At 38.0% G+C, this 23,134-nt stretch overlaps 1 protein-coding gene across 2 annotated transcripts in view; it reads right to left on the reverse strand.

Annotated features, from left to right (window-relative positions):
• KIF5B (kinesin family member 5B) overlaps positions 1 to 23,134 on the reverse strand; it is a 43,319-nt gene that overhangs the window by 14,833 nt on the left and 5,352 nt on the right. For both annotated transcript variants that reach the window (XM_061178072.1, XM_061178062.1), the window contains exons 2-15: positions 21,890 to 21,977; positions 13,754 to 13,827; positions 12,643 to 12,747; positions 12,057 to 12,105; positions 11,478 to 11,533; positions 11,306 to 11,393; positions 11,017 to 11,141; positions 9,485 to 9,589; positions 9,030 to 9,175; positions 8,241 to 8,389; positions 7,652 to 7,845; positions 6,729 to 6,797; positions 4,523 to 4,729; positions 2,435 to 2,578 (exon numbers count right to left, since the gene is read on the reverse strand). In XM_061178072.1, the coding sequence (XP_061034055.1) occupies positions 2,435 to 2,578; positions 4,523 to 4,729; positions 6,729 to 6,797; positions 7,652 to 7,845; positions 8,241 to 8,389; positions 9,030 to 9,175; positions 9,485 to 9,589; positions 11,017 to 11,141; positions 11,306 to 11,393; positions 11,478 to 11,533; positions 12,057 to 12,105; positions 12,643 to 12,747; positions 13,754 to 13,827; positions 21,890 to 21,977 (1,599 nt within the window). The remainder of the gene's footprint in view (positions 1 to 2,434; positions 2,579 to 4,522; positions 4,730 to 6,728; positions 6,798 to 7,651; positions 7,846 to 8,240; positions 8,390 to 9,029; positions 9,176 to 9,484; positions 9,590 to 11,016; positions 11,142 to 11,305; positions 11,394 to 11,477; positions 11,534 to 12,056; positions 12,106 to 12,642; positions 12,748 to 13,753; positions 13,828 to 21,889; positions 21,978 to 23,134) is intronic.

The raw sequence follows: 23,134 nt of genomic DNA on the forward strand, positions 1-23,134 counted from the left end.
AAACACATATCTGATGAAGGACTATCATCCAAAACATACAAGGAGAACTCTTAAAACTGATGGTAAGAAAACCAACAACCAAATGCAAATTAAAACAACAATGAGGACTTCCCTGGTGGCGCAGTACTTAAGAATCCTCCTGCGGGGCTTCCCTGGTGGCGCAGTGGTTGAGAATCTGCCTGCCAATGCAGGGGACACGGGTTCGAGCCCTGGTCTGGGAGGATCCCACATGCCGCGGAGCCACAATTGCCGAGCCTGCGCGTCTGGAGCCTGTGCTCCGCAACAAGAGAGGCCGCAATAGTGAGAGGCCCGCGCCGCGCACCGCAATGAAGAGTGGCCCCCGCTTGCCGCAACTAGAGAAAGCCCTTGCACAGAAACGAAGACCCAACACAGCCATAAATAAATAAATAAATAAATAAATAAATAAAATGTAAAAAAAAAAAAAGAATCCTCCTGCCAGTGCAGGGGACACGGGTTCGAGCCCTGGTCGGGGCAGATCCCACATGCTGCGGAGGAACTAAGCCCATGCGCCACAACTACTGAGCCTACGCTCTAGAGCCTGCGAGCCACAACTACTGAGCCTGAGTGCCACAACTACTGAAGCCCACGCGCCTAGAGCCCGTGCTCTGCAGCAAGAGAAGCCACCCAATGAGAAGCCCGGGAACCGCAACGAAGAGCAGCCCCCGCTCACCGCAACTAGCGAAAAGCCCGTGCGCAGCAACAAAGACACAAGGCAGCCAAAAAAATAAATAAAAAACAAAAAACACCACAGAAAACCACAACAATGAGATAATATCACACATCTGTTCGAATGGCTCAAACTAAAAAAGCCAATGACCTCAAATACTGGTGAGGATGTGAATTAACAGAACTTTTATTCACTGCTGGATGGAACAAAAAATGCTATATAAGCCAGTTTGGAAGCCAGTTTGGGAGTTTCTTACAAAGCTAACACAGTCTTAACATATGGTCTAGTGAACCATAATGTAAAAACACAAAACAAGCAGAGCTCAAGCAGCACTTACTGATGCTTATTAACAAGAAAAGAACTGCATGCAAAACACAAAAATATCGAGGAGCCTTTTTTTTTTTTTAAAGAACCTATTTGCAAGGCTGACTTGTTTTCAAAATACTGTAATGGTTTAGTGAAAAAAGCAGTTTAGGTGTCAGGGTATCTGTACTATTATCACTGGCTCTGCCACTAGACATAAGCCAGTCTTACTCTTTATTTTCTCTATCTTTACCACTTTTTCACTTAAATTAAGATTATTTGAACATGAAATGGAAGGATTTTTCTAAAAACAAGTCACAAATCTACAAAGCAAATTTTGAACAACACCTTTCTAGTGTTCAGTAATATGAAGGAAATCTACTTTTTCATCCCAGAAGATTCCCACAGAGCTCGATCAATCTCACATTGCTTCACCATAAACAGGACAGGGCAGGATGTTCAGACTGATGGGGAAGAAAGAGCAAGCCATGTCATCCAGCATTTAATAATAACACTTTGCTCTGTTTCGATGAGGTGAGCCAGCATTAAAAAATGACATGATTACGAGAATGAAGGCTTGCCTCTATCAACAAACAGTAGCTCTGAATAACATCTAACAGAAGGAACGTGTACTCCACAGTGAAAACTTTTATTTCATTTCCAATTCTTGTTAAACTGGGCTGCTTAGTTGGTTCTCACTATAAACCCAAGTTTAAGTTTGTTCTTTTTGTTACTATAATTAGACTTTAATCAAAAAAGGAAGTCTAAACAAATACCTACTACAACATACAAATCTTTCATGTTACATGTATGTTTTTGCAGTTAAGAGTCTTTGGTTTTTTGGTCTAAGTTTTAAAATCTACCAGGTCACAATTTTTTTTTTTTACCACAAGCTAGTGCTAATATAACCAGTATTAGCATCCTGAAAAAGATTATTAGAAAAGAAAAAATAAGTGTGGCAAAATTTTGATTGCTGATTTAACTCTAAGGTTCATATTATTCTCTTTACTGTTATATGTTTGAAATTTTTCAAAATAAAGAGAGAGAGAGAGAGCATTAATTAGCAGTGCTCACCTTTCATCTTTTTAAACATTTAAAGCAATCAAATTCATTCACAGTTTACTCCTTGAGCTAATTTTCACTGTTGTTTCAATTACATACTTCCTGTGTGGTAATTTATTAACATAATTTCTAAGCTCAAAATCTTTACACAGAGGAAAAAACCAAACATGGGGTCCAAATAAATGCTACTTACTGAGCATGTCTCCCCAAGCACCCCTTATTCTCCCCCTTGTTCCTCGGCTATTTAAAATGAAGTTAATACCATCTACTACAAATGGCTGTTGTGAGGAGGAGATAATGGGTATGAAAAGAACTCTGTGAAAAATGAAAGTATGAATTGTGTAAAGATTATCATGCTTAATATTTGGTAGTTACAGTTACCTTCACGTCGTTGTTTCCTACAGCAATCCCTATTTCTGCCAGGTCTTTTAGTAAAGATGCCATCATCTCTGCTGCTCGCTTTTTCTGGTGGTTGGTCATTTCCTTAAGTTTCTGAAGCTCAGCATCTATACTTGCTAAACTTGCCTAACAGAACCAAAACAAAGGTACTGTTAAATCTATTAAATGAAAGATCAATTCAAATATTGACAGGTATTTCAAGTTTTCACCTAGTACTCACAAAACCATTATTTTCTGCTTTCATTTCCTTGAATTCTCTACTGAGTTCTGCGAAAGCTCCCAGCTCAAACTTAAAAAATATTTTAGGCCTAAGAGACCATGTAAAGTAGCTATATTGTAATTCCATTAAGGGCAAACAGTTTGTATTATTTCACTCATTTTTGAGATTGGGTAATGTTTTCTACTTAGAAATGGAAAACTTCCGAATTAACTATATTTGATTTTCATTTATGACCACAGTATGGTATGTTTGTGGAAACTGAGTCTGAGAAAATAAATGTTAGAATGCAACTGACAGTTTTCTAGATGGCTGGTATGTTTTCTTCATCTGCTTTTTATATACTACTTAGTCTCTGAAAAGAATCCACCTGATAATTACTACTACTTTTGTACTATGATACAAGCAATTATCCAGGAGAGAGTGATAAAGTAGCATTACTAACAAGCAATTATCCAGGAGAGAGTGATAAAGTAGCATTACTATCTGAGTTTAATTACTATAATTATAAATTTAAAATACTAGCTGGCTTACCAGCAACAAAGTCGCCACAATTTTGAAAACCCAACCAAATCTGGTTGCTTTAAAACTATTCATTATATCACAGATCAGATACTGCATTTTAAATGCAGGTTATTGACTTTTAGTCAATATCTTTTAGTAAAGATACCATCATTTCAGCTGCTCATTTCCTTAAGTATCTGAATAGCGGTATATTGTGTGTTCACTCAGTTTGACCTACAGTGTAATACCAGGTCTAAATTACCAGACATTTTCTCTAGCAGCTGAACAGCAATATTGTAAGCATATAAAAAGATGCAGAACACTCTAGGGGTTTCTAACTCCTTACCAATACAGTGCTGATATATAAACTGGGACACAAACAGAACTGTCTTAAAGACTGAAATCAGTGACCAAGGACCCACTTACAGTTTACAGAGTTGTAAGAAACTCCTATTGTTCTTCCAAACAGAAATTAGGTTTGCTAATAATGCAACTCAGTTAAGAGTTATAAAGGTGTCTTGATCTCCATGGTATTAAATTGTAACTTCAAGCTAACTGTAAGCTGGGAGGTTAAAAAGGGAAAAGGAACTTCTCCAGGGGCAGAAAGCCTTTTAAAAATGCCATTTCATAGTGTTGACTGCTTTCCTTTAGATACTTGACACCGATAGGGAGATAAATAGTGAGCAGTGATCCTGGGTCCAACTCTAAATGTGATTCGTAAACAAGAAGTTAGCATTAACAACAAGAAAACTTTTAAGAAAAAGAGCTCATCCATGGTGATACCCAAAATACTGCAGCAGCAATCACAGCTATATACTATTCCTGGCGTCACTGTTGGGGGGCAGCAATCCCCGCCTTACAGCTATGAAAACAAAACCCTCATCCCCTGGGGAATCACAAGCAAGATCCAACTACACTGTCCTAGGAAGGCACTGGTCCGAGTGCTGGAAACGTAACAGTGAACAAAACATAAGTTACATTAAGTTACATATCCTGCTATTTTATTTTTATGTGCACATTTTTAATTCTAGTTTGAACAATTAGCTAATAACTTTACTGAGCAACTAGAAGCCAACTTTTACTTTTTTAACAGTAGAATAACATTTGGAATAGTCAATATGTTTTAAAATATCATTTAATTACGTATTAATAGATGTTTAGAAACTAAAAAGATAACCCTCCTCCCTCTCCCTTTAAGGCTTCACATATGGGAGGAAATAAAGTTGACACTTGAGTTCCTTAAGAACTGACGTTATCAATCTTGAGCTTATGTAGAAATAAGTTACTGAGGTAATTTTTCAATTAAGAACACTTGTAGTATAGTATTAGGAAAGAAAACTATACCCTACCGACTTCTGATTCAGCTCATCACTGAGTAATTCATACTCCTTAGTTTTGTCTTCAACTTCCTGAGACTTCTGGTCATAGTTGACAGCAAGTTCCTCTAAGGCTTGTAAAACTTCCTTTACTTCTTCTTTAGAGGCATCGTTTTCTGCCTGAAGACGATTCAGCTCAGCCTGCATATTATCTTGATCCCTTCTGGTAGATGCCAGAAGCTATAAAAAGGAATAAAAATATCTGTTTTACCCAAAGTACACAGGTTTTTAAAACGTATACAAGTTAAAAATAACCTATTTCCGTTATCATCTGCAAATCACAAAGGGAATGAAATGTGGATGTTATTATGCATGGTAACATTTATTCATTCAACCGATCTCCTGAATGCCTACTATGTGCAGGCTCTGTGCTAGACACTGTGGGAGATGACAGGAAATCAAAGACTCCTTTGAGGAATCTAGTGGAAGAAAGACAGGTACACAAATAAATGCAATACAAGAGGAAATGTAAGAGCCATAAAGGAGATAGGACATGACAAAATGCTTGGTAGTATAGGAAAAGGGGGGGGATATTTCGGGACAGGTATTCATGGAGAAGGTGGCTGTGACAGGAAGATTTTTGTCATGTACAAACTAACATAACAGAAAGAAAAAGGCATACAAGGCTCACAATAGTGGGCACAGAAAAAGAAAGAAATCAGTAATGTTCTAAAAGTTTAGATTTTCTTTGGGCAACAGAGGGTGGCACCTGAGCCATGCCTCATGAAAACATGTCATCAGTAAATAAAATTTGAACTGTAAGAAGCCAAGAGACTAGTTAGGAGAATACCGTAATCACCCAGGGTCGGTGGCTCTTAAGTAGGGGCATCTGGAAATGTATAGGAGTATTTCTGATGGGGCAGAATGACAATGGCACTTCAAAATGGGAGCCAGGGATGCCAACTGTCCTACTATAATGTGCAGGACAGAACCATATAAATGAAGAATTATGCAAATGTTAGTGCTCCTTTGAGAAACAATGCTAGAGGTCAAATAAGAATAAAGATGATCTGACCAGGATTAATTTGACTGATGCTGGATGTCTCTCACTGAAGCTGTATAGTCTTTGCTCCCATCCCCAGAACAAACCTTAAACAAAGGACCATTTTTCAATTATCCCCCCATTCTGCCAAGTGAGATAAAATGAGGGTCCAAAGTGAAAAACTAGAGAGAAGGAACTTGAAAGAAATAAGATGAAAGTGAAGATGACAGAAATGAACAACAGGTTAGATGAGGGTAGAAATGGTGAAGGGGTAAAAAATGATCTTATTCATTGACATTCTCATTTCCATGACAAAAGTCATACCCTAAACTACAAATTACTAAAAACAAAGGCAATACAATTCAGAAGTCAGTATTTTCTTTAATAATCCCTTTAGACATATATCTGTGTTTAACTGTTTTTTATACTCCTTCCCTCATCACTTCCATGAGGAAATACGCTTCCTAAAGGGAGGGGGAATCTAAGGTTACTCCAGCTCAGTGTAGTAAGTCTTTCCCAAGGATCAGTAGGAAATGGTTTCGGGGGCTTCCCTGGTGGCGCAGTGGTTTAGAATCTGCCTGCCAATGCAGGAGACACGGGTTCGAGCCCTGGTCCGGGAAGATCCCACATGGCGCGGAGAAACTAAGCCCGTGCGCCACAACTACTGAGCCTGCGCTCTAGAGCCTGCGAGCCACAACTACTGAGCCTGTGCGCCGCAACTACTGAAGCCCGCGTGCCTAGAGCCCGTGCTCCGCAACGAGAAGCCACCGCAACGAGAAGCCCACGTACCACAACGAAGACCCAACGCAGCCAAAAATAAATAAATAAAATAAATAAATTTTAAAAAAAAGAAAAGAAATGTTTTGGGGAAAATAAGACAAAACAGCACTGTACAAGGAAAGAAGACAGAGTTAAAAAGAAAAAAGTCATCTTCCCCCCTCCAGTTAGAACTCAAACTGAAAAAAACCAAAAAACCCAACCCCAAAAAACCTTAAGAGGAAGTCAATCTTTGCTTCAGTCTGTATGATGTACCGGTCTCATAGAATATCCACAGTGAAGCATGAACATATTCAAAAATTTTTAAAAATGTACTCGAGTATATTCCGAGCTCTGTAGATGCCTTCATCTTTTATATTTAAGTGATAATGACAAACTATAAAGCTTTTCTGGAAGCAATATAAAAGGTATTCAATTTACCTCTTCCTGATCCAACATTTGTGTCTTCAGTTTCTCTACCAATTGGCTCTGTTGATTAATTTCTTCATCCTAGAATTTTTAGTAACAGGTTAACAAAGTAGCTCACAACCTGGTTCTAACTGATTCCTAACACAAATTGTGATTACTACCCACCCCCCAATATTTCAAAGTCATTTTCTCCAAATTCAACATAGCTTATTCCAATCTCTTATTTTAGGACGGTGTTGAAACAGATGGAATTTCAATTATCAATAATAGTAACATACTTATCACACAATAAGAAAAAAGGCTTATGTTTATGAAAGCTATTCATTAAATACTTTAAATGCTAAAAAGTAATAAACATGTTTAAAGCTTTGTATTGAAAGTAAAGCCATGTAGCCACTTCAAACCTACCTACCATCTCTGTTTAAAATACAATAAAAACATCACCTAATAACAAAAACCAAAAACAAAGCCAGAACAATTTTCTTCTGGTCTCTTTACTCTTGTTTTTCCCACCCTCTCTACTTGGTTCAAAATTGTGCTATTTTTCACACTACTGATATAATCAAAGCAGAAGATGTTATTTCCACTCGATTCTGTTCCCTCTGTCTAATCTCTTGCATCACTTTTATTATTAGAGCCCTCAGATCCCTGATTCTAAGAACATTTCATTAAGGCTCTCCAAGGACCCATGCCAAATTTCCTTTTGAAAGTTCTTTTAGCTTAAAGGGAAAAAAAGATATGCCTCATATACAGTTTCTACATACAAACAGAGATTGTGATTTTATATTTTTTGTTAATACAATGATGTTGAAAAAGTTAACAGAAATCTACGAAGATGTATATAAGTCACAAGGACCCATAATATTGAAATTAGAACATAAAAATACCTATGTCAAAAATGTTCTAAAACAGAATTGAACGTGAACAATACCTACCTTGTCATCAAGTTGTTTGTACAACTTAGCAATTTCTTCTTCACACTTTCTTCTTTCAGAATCAGTAAAGTTTCCAGTAACTCCAATTGTGGCTGCTGGTTTATCATTGGTAATGGTAATATCCTTATCCACTGCAAAAGCTTCCAAGTTGGCTTTCTCTTTGTCAAACTGTTCATCAATAGGCACTGTCTCTCCTAAAATAAGACAACAGAATGGTTAATAAAACCCACCTGTCTAAACTAATTTCAATTTTACTCAATTTCAGCAGCTCTTACCAACTTAATCTGCTCAGTCCCTGAGATACGAAAAGTTGGAATTACCTTTGACTCTCCCCCATCTTCTAAAGCCAGTCATCAAATATTATCATTTTAATTGATTTCACCCTAAGCTAAGCATCTTGCCATCTTGAGACTTCTATAGCTAGCTAGTTGGCCTTTATGCCTCTATTTATTATTTCAGGTAAAATCAGAATTTAATGTAAAAGATTTTATTCATTTTTATCTGATGATCCCTAATGCCTTTTAAATTTATAAAACAGGTCTAAATCTGTATTCAGCAAACTCAAAACAACAAATTCATAAGTTATTACCATTACGCCATCGGTTGAGTTCATTTTCAAGCCACTGAATGGTGTTCCGCAGGGTCTTATTTTTTTCTTTTTCTCTTTCATACTTCTTTTTCCACTGTTCTGCAGTTAACTCTACATTGACACAAACTGTGTTCTTAATTGTTTTGGCCCTAAGAGAAGTAGTTGGGGAAAGGGGAGGGGGGAAGAATGTGACAATTACTTTCACAATCTACTTTCAGGTAGATTTGAATATCTACCTGAAACTTTCCTAGATTTAATAAACAAAAGGCCTATCTACATTTAGATTACGTTTTCTTTTCTTTTTTTTTTTGATATCCCATTCGATTTTATTTAATTCAACAAGCATTTTCTACAGAGGGTATGTAAATGTAATACTTGGTTTTCAGGTGATTCTAGTCCAGAAGAGGAGACAAAAATATAAACCAGTAAGTTAAAATATGGGTGATAATATCAATCACATAAAGACTTCTGTTGCACTTATAACAAGATAAGAAGCAATTGGGATTAACATATACATACTACTATACATAAAATAAAAAACCAACAAGGACCTACTTTATAGCACAGGGAACTATACTCAATATTATGTAATAACCTATAAGGGAAAAGAATCTGAAAAAGAATATACATACATATATATGTATATAACTGAATCACTGTGCTGTATACCTGAAACTTACATGATATTATAAATCAACTATACTTCAATAAAAAAATTTTTTAAAAAAGATAAGAAGTAATCGCAGCAGAGAAGGAAGTGGTATAGACTACATTTTCTTAACAACAAACCTCTGACCAAACAGGAGTGTAGATTTTGTTTCAGATTCATTGTACGATGATGGAGAGCAGCAAATTACAATAGTGGTTCTACAGTTCCCACCTAATGAATCTTGAAGGATTCTTGTCATTTTACTATCTCGATATGGAACATATGTCTACGTACAAAAACAAACAAACAAACAAAAAAACAAAGAGGACCAATGGGTGTCTACGTAATAAAATTTATTGTAGAAATATGCTACTTTACAATAAACTACAAAGTGATTTCAGTTGTTTTAAATGCTAGTTATTAAGATGGAAACTAGGATATACATACTAATACTATAAAATAAATCCCTAAAAGACAACTTATTCATACATACTGATTCAGTGAATCGCTCTCTCACTCACACATCCATGCACATGTATGTATCTAGCTGTAATTCTCCACTAACGACAGGGAAATAGAAGACAAGTATACTCACACTACCCTCAGCCAAAGCAGAAATGACATTTCCAAGAGCAGAAAGGGACTTGTTGATGTTCTTAGCTTCATCCAGCACAGCACCTTCAGCTCCAGTTTTACTAACCTATACATAAGATTTCAGAAAAACGAAACAAAATCACGAGTTTAGCTGATTTTCTTTGATTTTCTAAAAAGCTCAGAGGTCATCAGTAACTAGTAAAAAAGAAAAGGGAAAGGTTCATGATTTTATTTGCCAAGTATTTACTGTAAGTTATCATTATTTATTGAGTATGACTCTTCTGAGATCTTGGTCAAGTAACTAGCTGCATGACAAAAACGGGATTAAGAAGATACCAAATTTTATTTTTAGGTGTGCTCCTGAAATTAACCAATTTACACGTACATTTGTAGTTTACTAATTTGTTACCCCGCCCCCCCCTTTTCTTGGCTGCATTGGATGTTCGCTGCTGCGCGCGGGCTTTCTCTAGTTGTGGCGAGCGGGGGCTACTCTTGGTTGCAGTGCGTGGGCTTCTCATTGCGGTGGCTTCTCTTGTTGTGGAACACGGGCTCTAGGCACGCGGGCTTCAGTAGTTGTGGCTCACGGGCTCAGCAGTTGTGGCTCACGGGCTCTAGAGCGCAGGCTCAGTAGTTGTGGTGCACGGGCTTAGCTGCTCCACGGCACGTGGGATCTTCCCAGACCAGGGCTCGAACCCGTGTCCCCTGCATTGGCAGGCAGATTCTTAACCACTGTGCCACCAGGGAGGCCTGTTAACCCCCTTTAAAGAGAAACTTTAAAAAATTTACTGAAGCATAATGTTGATGTTGTAACTGTTAAAGAGAGAGACCAAATTTATATTATATAAGCAAACTTGCTTCTATTAAAAAAATATAAAATATATATATTAAAGATAATAGAATAATATGTTAGCAATGATGGCTGAAAAAACAGCCTCTCAGTATTCACAAAATTAGAGACGGGCTTTGAAGTATGTGTATAAGACTTTGCGTAGAAGGGAGCAGGTATGTCATTCTAATCAGAAGAAACAACACATTAGCAGAACAGCAAAAAAGTTTCACATATAGGTCAATATTAAAACATTTGAACTTATTTTGATTTTCACATAAACTAGAATCAGATTGTATTCGACTGTAATAGTTAAATAATCGTCGGAAAGAAAGAAGTACAACAAAATCCGAAAGGACTAATGGATAGTTACCAGTTTTCAGAGACAGCCCACTGCCAATATGAATAAAACAGATACCAGAAATTAGGAAAAGGATACCTAGTAAAATTCTTAATGACATACATTCAACACATTCTCAATAAAAGCACACACCTTAAGTCAAGGATAACACTTATTGGTTGAACTGGACTGTGGCCCAAATGACAGTAAATTTGTAATGACAAAGCATTGGCATAACGCTTGTAACTCTCAAAATGTATAATTGGATATACATTTTCAATATATGACAATAAATAATACACAAGCCCAAATCTGAGCTAAAGTTCGTACAAATGCTTAGGTATCTATCAGAATATAAAGATTTTACCTTTTCACTACCAGCTAAATCAACCAGATAAAGTTTTCCACTCAGCTTTTGTTCCGTTTGTGTGTTCTCTTGTTTTACATTAATAAGAAATATACTGTGACTCCTAGAGCTATGTTCATTCATATCTGCAAAGAAACCACACAAACAACTATCAACAAACACGGCTTTCCCTTACTAATAATTTCTAAAGCATTATTTCACCTAAGAAAAATCTTACAATTAATCAACTTGATAAAGATATTTTAAGGCAGTTTGTACGTTAACTAGTGTTAATACATAGGCTACTTACTTGTAACCGCTACGTGTCTGTTGGATTTTCCTTCATCTATGGTGTCCATAACTTCATCTGGACTACATACGAAACGCTCTGTACACCCCTGTAAAACAAATTTTTAAAGTATGTCACTATCCTAAAAAAATGTTATTGTAGGGCTTTTCTAAATATTCTGTATTATACGTACCTTTACATAGGGAACTCGGTTTTTATCTTCATGAACTGAAAGATTGGTCTTTGAAACTGAAAAAGAAAAATAAATAACATTAACAACATTTCCCTAAACTCTAACACTGGCTGTGAAATAGTTAATCAACTGTTTGGCTCCCCAAGCAGCCTAATAGTAATACATAAACTTCAAAAGTATGTAAATATCACTATAAAAGCAAGAGCCTATAGAAACAGTAGGAGGTGTATATAGAAACCAATGCAGCAATATAGAATTTTAGGTCCAGGCCAATGTCTGCCACCCACATTTTGGAGTGGTTCAATGGTTTGCCAAGGACAGTATCTCTGACCGACAGCGGACAGAAGATGAGCGCTCAAGACTCAGGCTCCCGGACTCCAGTCCAATGTGCTAATTACTACTTACAAAGCGCCCACAACATATGCTTTCAATAAGTCCAAAGGCATTCAATTAAAACTTTTTCCTATAATTTAAGTCAATTTCATGTAGGTTACTAAGAAATGGTCTCACATTTACTACTAAAAAAAAAGCAGTACGTGGTATATTGAAAAATGATTGAAGAGCAAGAATTTAACTTACCATCTAACAGGTCCCTTATTTTGTCCAAATAAATTTCAAAATATGAAACCTACAGGGCAGAGGGAATAAAGGAAAAGAAAAATCAACCACTTAAAATTACAAAGTAATTTATTCACTTATTCATTAAATATTTATTGGGGTCTGAGTTCCAGGTACCATCTAGACTATGGGGACAACTCAGCCACAGCTCTTATTCTAATGAGAAGCCCTAAATCCACTAAACCCCTTATGTAACTAAAGTACATAAGGGTACATAAGTACATAAGGGTAAAGTACAAAGTAAATTTTCCACTATGTATCTTCTCCTAAAATTAGACTAATTAGGTGTAATTAGTCAGAACTTTTGAGCTTTGTAGCCAAACTCCCTTATCTTACAGAGAAGGTGGCTAAGGCAAGAGAGGCTCAGCTTAACTTGTTTACCACGGCAGATGAAGGATCTGAGTTTACTAATTCTAATAATCTTTCAGCTACACCTGCCCATAAGATAATTTTTTAAATATTTAAAAATACTTTTTTAAAAGAAAAAGTACTGAACAGAATTATTCTAGGAATAAAATAAAATACAACCTTTCCCCAATGATTTTACCTTAATATGAAATTCCAAATTTTCATCCATGGAGTAAATATAATTAAAAATATCTTGCACTATTCTTGGAATAATTCCCATGCCTTCTGGATCATGAAGTTTACCCTAAACAGAAAACAAAACCAGTTCTTAAACAAACTGTAACATACAAATTAAAAATCAAAACTTTTAATCTATAATTTACAGTCAACAGAGGATAGGAATTCTAATTGTTGCCATTTTTTGGTGAAAAAAAATGTGGCTGTACAAAATACCTAAAAAAACCTAATTCAACTGTTACATATTTTCGTAAGTTACACATAAATAATATATGCCAACCATATGGGCTACCAACTGATCTTAGCCTTTTATTTAATTGTTAGATCAGATTATGCACATTTGTAAATGAACACATTCTAGGAAAATGTTTGTTAGTTGCTGGGCATATAAATCTGCATTGTTGCATCTACTTCAAGTCAAATTCATCCAAATGCTAGGAATGTGCTTGTTCTCTGACATTATGGAAATGAGTAATATGAGTGACACTAAAATAAGCAGTCATTTACTTTATATGGAATGCTCAGATAAATGATAAAAGCAGATACTCTGTAGCAGTGGCAGAAAATTACAGGCTGTGTTCTAGAAGCAAAGCTTGAGCAGGTTCACATTTATTATTAATAGCAGCTCTGATAATTTTGGAGACCTTCTTATCAGAGAAGAGGGGCAAGTATTTGGCTGTGGGTGGGGAAATGGGACGGACACACGGACACGACCAAGGAGAGGAGGAAAAAATTAAGTGCTCTGAATAGAACTGAAAGCACACAAACATTAAAAATTTCAAAATTTCCCATTATAAGGTGACGGAGAATTCTTACTTAATTCTAAAACATTCATAATTTTGTGGTTATGTGGATAAAACAAAGCTAGATATAATTTCAAATATACGGTTTCACCATTCAAACTCAGGAACTGATTAGATTGCAACAACGATGTTACTCATATAGAACGTGTATGAGACAAAGCAATAGGGTAAATAAAGCTGTTTAAGCGTATGGTAAAACGATGTCACAAATAACGAATGAGTGCCCCGTGCGCAGCCAACTACATCTAAGTACAGACTGTGAGATGTTACCTCCATTGTGTGTGTCTTCCCGGAGGAGGTCTGTCCATATGCAAATATGGTTCCATTGTACCCCTCAAGCACATCTATGAAAAAATAAGAGATTTTATACATTAGGGATTTTTCTTTCCCCTTAAGCGAGGCATTAAAGGACATAAAAATATATTAATAGTAATCCTCTTAGTGATGATCCACCTAAGGAACTCCTTTCTCTCCAGCCCAGATTACTTCCTGTTGTCAGTAAGAAGCAAATTTTAAATTCCACTGCTTATAATCATCTCTCCTGTCAATGTACATCTCAGATGTCATTACACCTGTATTCCAAAGCTTTATGTGACCTGAAAGAAAAAAAGTGCTCTGGCAGCTTGCATACATATATGAAATAGCTTTTAGAAGTAGGACTGATTGGTGGTTAACTGGTGGTTAAGCCTCACAAACCCACACAACGTACCTCCTTATACAAAGTGTAACAAGCCCAGTCCTACCTCAAAACCGATTATCAGGGAGGTCCCGTGGAATTAAAAAAAAAAAAAAAAAAAAAACAGCGAAAAACTTTTCTAGCCCTTTGTGTATCCTAAGGCCTACCATTAACATTTAAGTATCTTCCTTTACTAGGCTAAAGGGGGGGCTGGGAGGGATGTGAGTGAACAAGGTGACCTTTTAATTTCCAGTTTTCAGGGATTCAGTTTGTTCTGTTTTTTTTGTTTGGTTGTTTGGTTTTGTTTTTGTTTGTTTTGGTGAAAAGAAAGGTACTATAAAATTACATTCTAGGACTTCCCTGGTGGCGCAGTGGTTAAGAACCCCCTTGCCAATGCAGGGGACATGGGTTCCAGCCCTGGTCCAGGAAGATCCCACATGCCGCGGAGCAACTAAACCCGTGCACCACAACTACCGAGCCTGCACTCTAGAGCCTGCGAGCCACAACTACTGAGCCCGCGTGCCACAACTACTGAGCCCGCGTGCCACAACTACTGAAGCCTGCACACCTAGAGCCCATGCTCCACAACAAGAGAAGCCACTGCAATGAGAAGCCCGCGCACCGCAATGAAGAGTAGCCCCCGCTCGCCACAACTAGAGAAAGCCTGTGCGCAGCAACGAAGACCCAACGCAGCCAAAAATAAATAAATAAATAAATAAATAAATTTATACATATAAAAAATTACATTCTATTTTAGAGGAAGCCAAAGTAAAAAGAGAAACCTCAGTTGGAAACAGCAGATGGTAACAGTGGAAAGTAAACCTGTAGTAAGCAAGTCAATTCTCGTTATTTTTTAATTGACTATTTTTAAAAAGAAGAAGAAAAAAGAAAAGAAAAAATTTTTTTAAAGGTCCCAACATTGGGCACAGCTAACTAGATAACAGATTTGCTACAGAGATATTTAATAAGGAAAAGAAGGTATTACTACTTACTTCCCTGGGAAGATTTTAGGAGATCTCAAACATTTGAAACTTTCATTCAAAATCTTTTCAGTTTTATGAAGGGAAGCAAAATAAGTTCAAGAATCACATTTAAAACAGGTAAGACTGGACTTCCCTGGTGGCACAGTGGTTAAGAACCCGCCTGCCAATGCAGGGGGCACGGGTTCGAGCCCTGGTCCGGGAAGATCCCACATGCCGCGGAGCAACTAAGCCCGTGGGCCACAACTGCTGAGCCTGTGCTCTAGAGCCCGTGAGCCACAACTACTGAAGCCCACGTGCCTAGAGCCCGTGCTTCGCAACAAGAGAAGTCACCGCAATGAGAAGCCCGCGCACCGCAACCAAGAGTAGCCCCCGCAAGCCGCAACTAAAGAAAGCCCGTGCGCAACAATGAAGACCCAACGCAGCCAAAAGTAAATAAAAATAAATAAAAATATGGTACATTTGTTACAATTACCAAAGCAATATAAAAGAATTTAAAAAAGAATAAAACAGATAAGATTACAGTATTTCTTTAACTCTGAAGAAGCAATCATCCGCAGAAAAAAAAAGCACCAGACCCTTTCCAATCCACTTCCTTTACATATAATTGTTCTCAGCATGTCGGTATCATACCCTCTGCTTAAGATCTTTATTTTTTAATCAATCACATAAAACCTAATTTTGTTAGATCTATACATGAAAGGTTCATTCATGATATGATCCAATTACCTAGCAACTACCACAATAAGTACTTAATAAATACTGGTAGGTGAATGAATAAGTGACCTTCCCAAGATCATATTAGTAGCATATGTCTATAGGATATTATGGTAATTCTGTGTTAGGTGAAACACATCATATGAGGGCTCATAGGATAATCAATGTATGCCACATGTCTGTATTTGGGACTTCAAGCAAAACTTAAAAATTTTATATGATTACAGAGATTACGGAATAGTCAATGTTCAAGTACTTACTGAGCACTATGATCTAGGCTCTCTGTTCCGGGAGCAGGGATGTAACAGTGACTAGGTGATTTCTAGAGGCACCAGGCTATCATTAAAGTAATAACTGTTATCAATTAGGAAAATAATCCCTTCTTGCCTACCTTCAAATCCATTCCTGACCTTTGCTTTCTATAGTGATTTAACTGCCAACACTTTATTATAAAAAAGTCTAAACATACAGAAAAATGGAATGAATTTTACAGTGAACACCCCTATAACCACTACCAAGATTCTATCATTAACATTTTATCATTTTACTGTTGGCCTTAATCATCTTAATCCGTCTTATTTATTTAATGCATTTCAAAGTGAACTGCAGACTTCATTTCCACCTAAATACTCCAGCATGCATACACCATTGGCTAGAATTCAGTGTTCTGCAGTTTTTATTCTTCAGAGATAAAATTTACATACAATGAAATTTTAAACATACACACACACACACACACAAATAACACTCATCTCTTTGAAAATCCCAGAAAGCACTCACCTGTAATCAGATAAAATTAGGCACCTTTGGAACTGGCTCTTTTTTGCCTATTCAGCCCCATCTCCCACCATCCTTCCCCTCACACTGCTGTTTTTGTTGGTAAAAATGGTTGAATCTGACAATTTCATATGGTTCAACGTCACAGTCATACCATAATGTATGTTCTTCCCTACACAGGTGATACTTTTCTCATGTGGGCTGCCTTAGTTAGCCCACATGCATCTCTCTGTCTGGAGTAAATCCCTCACTCGCCTTCCCATTCTTGTGCATCCTTAAGACTAGCTTAGGCTTTACTTCTCTCCAATCCAATTCCACCCCCAAACGAATCTGGGTAAGAGTCCCATCCTATGTGTTCTTGTAGCACCTGCATTTAATCATAATACTGATCACTGTGTATTGCAACCATCAGTTTACTTGTCTGCCTTCCTCACTAGCCTGTAAAATCCTTGAGGCCAGGGCTGTGTTTAACTCCTAGCACAGTGCCTGGCACTTAGTAGGAACTCAAATGTTTGTTGGATGATTACTACTATTACTCATATAGCATCTTTCTAAAGTGTCCCTCCCCTTCTATAATATACTTTTGCCTTTCTTGTGAGAAACAGACAGAGGTGGAACTATGGACAAATATTACTTTCATACTTTGTAAACAAGAAAAACATATTTAGCAAGTGAAGGAACAGCTTATCACCTTCTAAAAGTCACTTAATCTCTCTGAACTTCAGCTTCCTCATCAGCAGAATGTCTGCTTAGGGGAAGGCTGTGAGAATTAGAAGTCATCATATAAAATTATTACTGCTGGGCTTCCCTGGTGGCAGTAAATGCCGCAGAGCAACTGAGCCCGCGTGCCACAACTACTGAGCCTGCACTCTAGAGCCTGTGAGCCACAACTACTGAGGCCGTGTGCCACAACTACTGAAGCCCGCGCACCTAGAGCCCGTGCTCCGCAACAAGAGAAGCCACTGCAGCAAGAAGCCCGCGCACCGCAACGAAGACCCAACACAGCCAAAAATAAATAAATAAATAAAATAAATTTAAAAAATATATACATTACTGCTAACATTTGAAAGCATTATGTGCCAGGCTCTAATAATCTTTCATATATGAATGTACTTAATCCTCACAAAACCCTATGGAAGGTACTATTTTTAGTCCCATTTTATAGATGAGGAAACTGAGAAACTGTGGCCTACAGTTCCACAACCAGTAAGATAGAGCTGGGATGCAAACCCAGACAGTCTTGGTTCCAAAGACAAGCTCTTAACTACTACATTATATTCTCAAGGAATAGAGGAACCAAAATAAACACATGGCAGGCTACACCTGGAAAAATTAAGGTGGATACAGTGGCACACAGTCCAGGTCAGGAAGCTATGGTGGGAAACTGGGGACTCCCTGGAGGCCTGGTAAGATGCCTGGCATATAGCAAATATTGAATAAATGACAATTATTTCATACCAGGGAAACCAACTTGTACATGTCACTCGGGTTCAGAGTTCTAGAGAATACAAGTGGATAAACCATGCTCAAAAGAAAACAAAAAAAAATCTATCTGACGAATCTACAGAAAGGAAAAGGTAACAACAGCCCTATACGTAAGTTACACACTTGTACAGATATTTACGAAACAATGCCACCTCGGTGGGCTGGCAGGAGCCCAGAGAACACCAGCTGCTCTCACCTCATTCCCGGCAGCTTGCTCATCGAATCCACATCGCAGAAGAAACACCAGCTCACCCATCATTTTGCCAATCCTTGCCTACCAGTTTCTTACCATGGCCTTCTACTTGATCTGTGTGCCAGTGAGTATCCCAAGTCCAGCGCGCCATGTATTTAACTGCTTTCCTGCCCTGACACCTCACCTAGCCCCCTCCCCCATCACTCTCCTTAAAGCTATGTGTTTACTGCTAACTCCGCCACATTTGTGTCTTGTCCAGGGCGAGTCAGTACTTTTTCATGAATCATCTTTTAAAATCCTCACGGTACCCTTATTTTGCAGAAGAGGAAATGGAGACTTAGAAAGGCTGAGGAACTTGCCACAAGTCACAAAGCTAGAAAGTGGCAGAGCCTAGACTTCAACCTAGGTTTGTCTGATTCCAAAGCCTATGCTCTTAACCATACTGCAAAGAAGGGAACTGCTATCCAGAACTCAGTTCCCAACAGTAAAGCAGGAATCTGCTGGTAAAAGGTAAAAAGTAAAAGGAATCAAAATGTTGAGAAAAGGAGAGAGATTTCAAAAAAAGAATGACGTCATCTCAGAGTTGTAAATAGTAATGAAACAGTACAAAAGGTAGTAGAAACAAGTACCCTAGATGTCAGGACCACAGACTGCAGAGTTCTGAGAAAGGTAGGTATGAGCCTATTGTTAAGAGACTACATAACTGAAGATGTACAAAAGAGATAAAAATCACTAGAACAGTATGAGAAAGGTAAAAGCCCAGGATAAGTGAGTCTTATAAAAACAAAACAAAATAAAAAGTAAGGCCCTAAAGAGAGCTTTTAAAATATTCAGAAGTGAGTAGACCTGCACTGCCTAGAAAAGGTGATTATGTCAACAAACGATGTATTACCGTCTTCTACAACACCATCTGCAAAATGAACAACAGAAAAAACACTGCTGAGAGCGACTTTGGGGTTGAGGTGGGTAGGATAGCCAAAGAATGGTTTTAAATGAGCCCAAGTTTCTAGTTATAAGAGAATTACATCCCATGGATAAAAATTTCACAAAAGCCACAGGGAATGGAGGTAAAAGAAGATGACTAACTTGTAAATGCTACACTCGTTTTCAAAAAGCAAAAAGTCAACAGATTCTGGGAACCTCAGACAAATATACCAAAATTTCACTGAGGAAAAGCTATGGCTGAACTAATCTCATTTCCTGTTTGGGTCACTCAACCAGTACTTTGGGGGAACACCAGAGTCATGCACCATGATTTCACAAAAGAATGCAAGCTTTTCATCATATTCTTGTGGATATGTTGGTAAGCTAAGAACTAGACAACTGTACAGGTAGGAGAATCTGAAGTTGGTTAAATACCATGTATGATTTAACAACTGCCAACAACCTTATTCCGTTTTTAGAAGATTAGGCTAAGAACCATGGCCCATTAAGTACTTTATAAATGATTCATAGTAATACTTTCCAAACTCCACTGTGCTTAAATAAAGACCTTAAAAAAAAAAAGCCTTCAATATCCTTGTCACCATAACAGACTTATTAAAACATGCTGATAGCCAACTCAGATCCCTTGTAAGACAACTGTAAAAACAAAACTCAAAACAGGATTATGAGCTAAAATGAACAAATGGAATCCGCACTTTAAAGGCTTGTGCAGATGCCAGATGAAAAAAATGTGCAATGCTGGTTCTATGCCTGATGAAAAAAACTCCAATACTTAAGTGTGGATTGGGGTCTAATGTTGGCTGCAGCAGATGTGAAAAAGTTTCATACATTTAAACTGCCCATGAATTCATGAATCAACAACTTCATGTTATTAAAAAACCAATCTTTTGCTGTACTGACAACAAAAATTAAGTCAAAATCAAAGAATGTAGTATAATTGCGTTCCATGACAGATCCATCTGGAAAACTATGTGATGCTCACAACAAAAGCTGACACTGCCTGTTCCTCTTTCTTGCAGTCGTTTACAGCATCACCCATTAACTCTCCCTCCAGTCCGCTGTCTCTCACCAACTCCATACCTGTCGTAATTCCTGGTGGTTTCATGTCCACGTAGTGGGTGATCCCACTACTAGATGTCCATGTACTAGATGATACTCTGGCCTCTAGATCCGTGAACCTAATTTTCTCCATGACCTTATCCTTTTCTCCTTCAGATGCCAAGTCCATGGTCACACTCTAGACCTTTCATTACTAATTGCACTGCCTTCCTAACATCAAGTATCCACTTCCTTTTACTCCTTCTATTACCCTGATTCCAAAAAACCTTTGACTCCACTGAGACTATAACACACTAACCTTACCACCTTTTTTCACTGTCCCTTAAATTCTGCCTCCCCCCACCCAGGCAGCTTAGATTCCAGGGTTCACCACTAGCAGCACTCTCGACTACATCGCTTGCCCTTCTCTCCCTCTTTTGTACTTGCCTGGCAAAATACAACTGGGTAAATTCAACTCTCTGGCAGCTAACCTAAGTGGGCTCTTACCGTTGCCTGGCAACGCTGCCACACTTCCCAAGTGGGCTCTTACCGTTGCCTGGCAACGCTGCCACACTTCCCTAATCCGTTCACCTCCACACCTGCTGGAAGACTCTGCACCTTTTCCTAGAACCTCCTCTCCCAGCCTCACTCCCTGTGATGACTTTGCTCCCTACATCAGAGACACACTGGAATTAATATGAAAAGAACATGTACATTTTCCTTCCATCACACGAATGGACCTACTTCTATCCATAAACTCCGCGTTTCCTCCTGTTACTAGATGAAATGTCTGTGCTCCTACTTAATCCTAACCTTCCACTTGATACTGAATCCCAACCCCTCTACGCTGGTGAACACTATAGGAAGACAGATGTTGCCTCAATCTCGTAAGTACTCTTTAACAATTAGACCTGTCAAAAAGTGATATAAAGCATTTCACGAAGTAATGGCTATTTAATCATAAGATCTCTTTGATGTAAGATATTTCTGCAGTAACTGGAAGTAAGTCCAGATAATCACTTAACACCCTCTCAGCTCTAAGGTTCTATGGTTTTAGAAAACATAAACCTGAAAAATACCTTAGTATAGGTTAATAGTATTAACTGGAATGTACACACTTTTCTCATCCTTGGCAACCCCTGTTGAATTCCTCAAGGGTTTCGAAGTTGACTACAAGGTAAGTCCCTGCGGAAGGAATAACAATGGAATGGGAGAATGACAGACTGCCATTTCCTAATACATTATAGAAACCTGTCTAGCGATTCTGTCTTCATCCTCATGCTGCTGTGTTTCTACAACTGCTACCTTAGAAACTCTCCTGGGAATATCTAATAGAAATGCATCTACCAAGAACATGTGTGTAACACTATAATTCTCATAACACCCTTTAATAGGTACTGAATATAAATTAGTTCATGGAATATGAGCAATAGGTTACTAACTATATTTGACCTTTTTATTATTTAAACAACCTCTGCAATTAACTAAAGGGAAAGGGAACGTAAAATGAAAAAGAGAACGTTGGGTAAACAGGAGAGATCACAAACAAAATTTGACTTATTGCTGGGACAACTCAGCAGGTTAAATATACTTACCTTTAACAATCTTCTTTGCACAGTCATTATACACTTGCTCTTGAGATGTGTTTGACTGGAACACCCGGTCAAATGCATAAGGCTTGGACTGAAAAACAGAAACAAGGGTTTCAACTACACAGATTAAAGGTGAACAGACAATTCTAAGCTCCTTTAAAGATGTCATCATATATTTAACCTTCTAAATAGGATACCTACTATGCCTCACTTCATGTCACAGAATCTTTGCGGAAAGGACCTTAGGGCCCAAGAACAAATCTACTAGAATAAACTCCACAAAAACAAGCATGTCTGTTTTCGTCTTTGTTGTATTTCCAGAGCCTAGCACAGAAATTAGCACCACTGTGGTGGGCACTCATATTGCTGAGTGAATTTTTATTTAATGCGTATCTTTTCTGGCAGATATTGAGACCCTATTTTCAATACTAACATCATCTTGCAGGTAAGGAATTAGCATCGTGAAAGGTCCAAAAGTTGTAAATGACAAAATTAAAATTCAAACCCAAATCTCCTGCCTTTCGGTTCAGGGCTCCTTCCACTATTCCATTCAGCTTTTCAGTTTACTGCAACAGCATTTCAACCGTTCATCCACTTAGTAAGTATTTATGGAGTGCCGATTATGCCGGACACCATGCTAGAATGATGACCAAGACAGATTCATTCTCTGCTTTAGTGGAACCTAAGTAACAGTGGGGCAGACATCAGACAAATGATTAAGTGACTAGAATTCCGACTTGCGCAACAGAGTGATAACGAAAGTGCTATGAGAGCACTTAGAGGAGAACCTGAGACTGGGGAAGGCAGAAGAATGCCAGAGACACACTCTGGAGTAGGGATGTTAAAGAATTGAAGAGTAAGTAGCACCCAGCTCACTGTCATTCTCTTCAATGTTACTCATGAGGGAGGGAGAGCGTGGGGAAGTACTCCAGGCATTGGGAACAGGATGCTGAAAGAGCCTGAGGCTGAAGGGAGCTTGTAGCATTCAAGAAACCAAAGGTTGTTGTAAGTTTGAAGTGCAAGGATGCAAAAATCAAATGCAAATGTCAACACGGTGAAAAAGGCAAGTAACATCTCAGTGTTATTTTGAAAAGTTTTGATTTTGTGGGCCCCTTAAAGGATCTTGGGGACACATTTAGAGAACTGCTGATGTAGCCTGAGAAGGAGCCAGAGACATGAAATGAAAAAAATCAAGATTATGATGTCCATGCAAGTCAGGGAAGAATTTTCAAGGAGGAAGTGATTGTG

This window comes from Eubalaena glacialis, chromosome 2, assembly GCF_028564815.1.
Source record: "Eubalaena glacialis isolate mEubGla1 chromosome 2, mEubGla1.1.hap2.+ XY, whole genome shotgun sequence".
NCBI classification, from domain to species: domain Eukaryota; kingdom Metazoa; phylum Chordata; class Mammalia; order Artiodactyla; family Balaenidae; genus Eubalaena; species Eubalaena glacialis.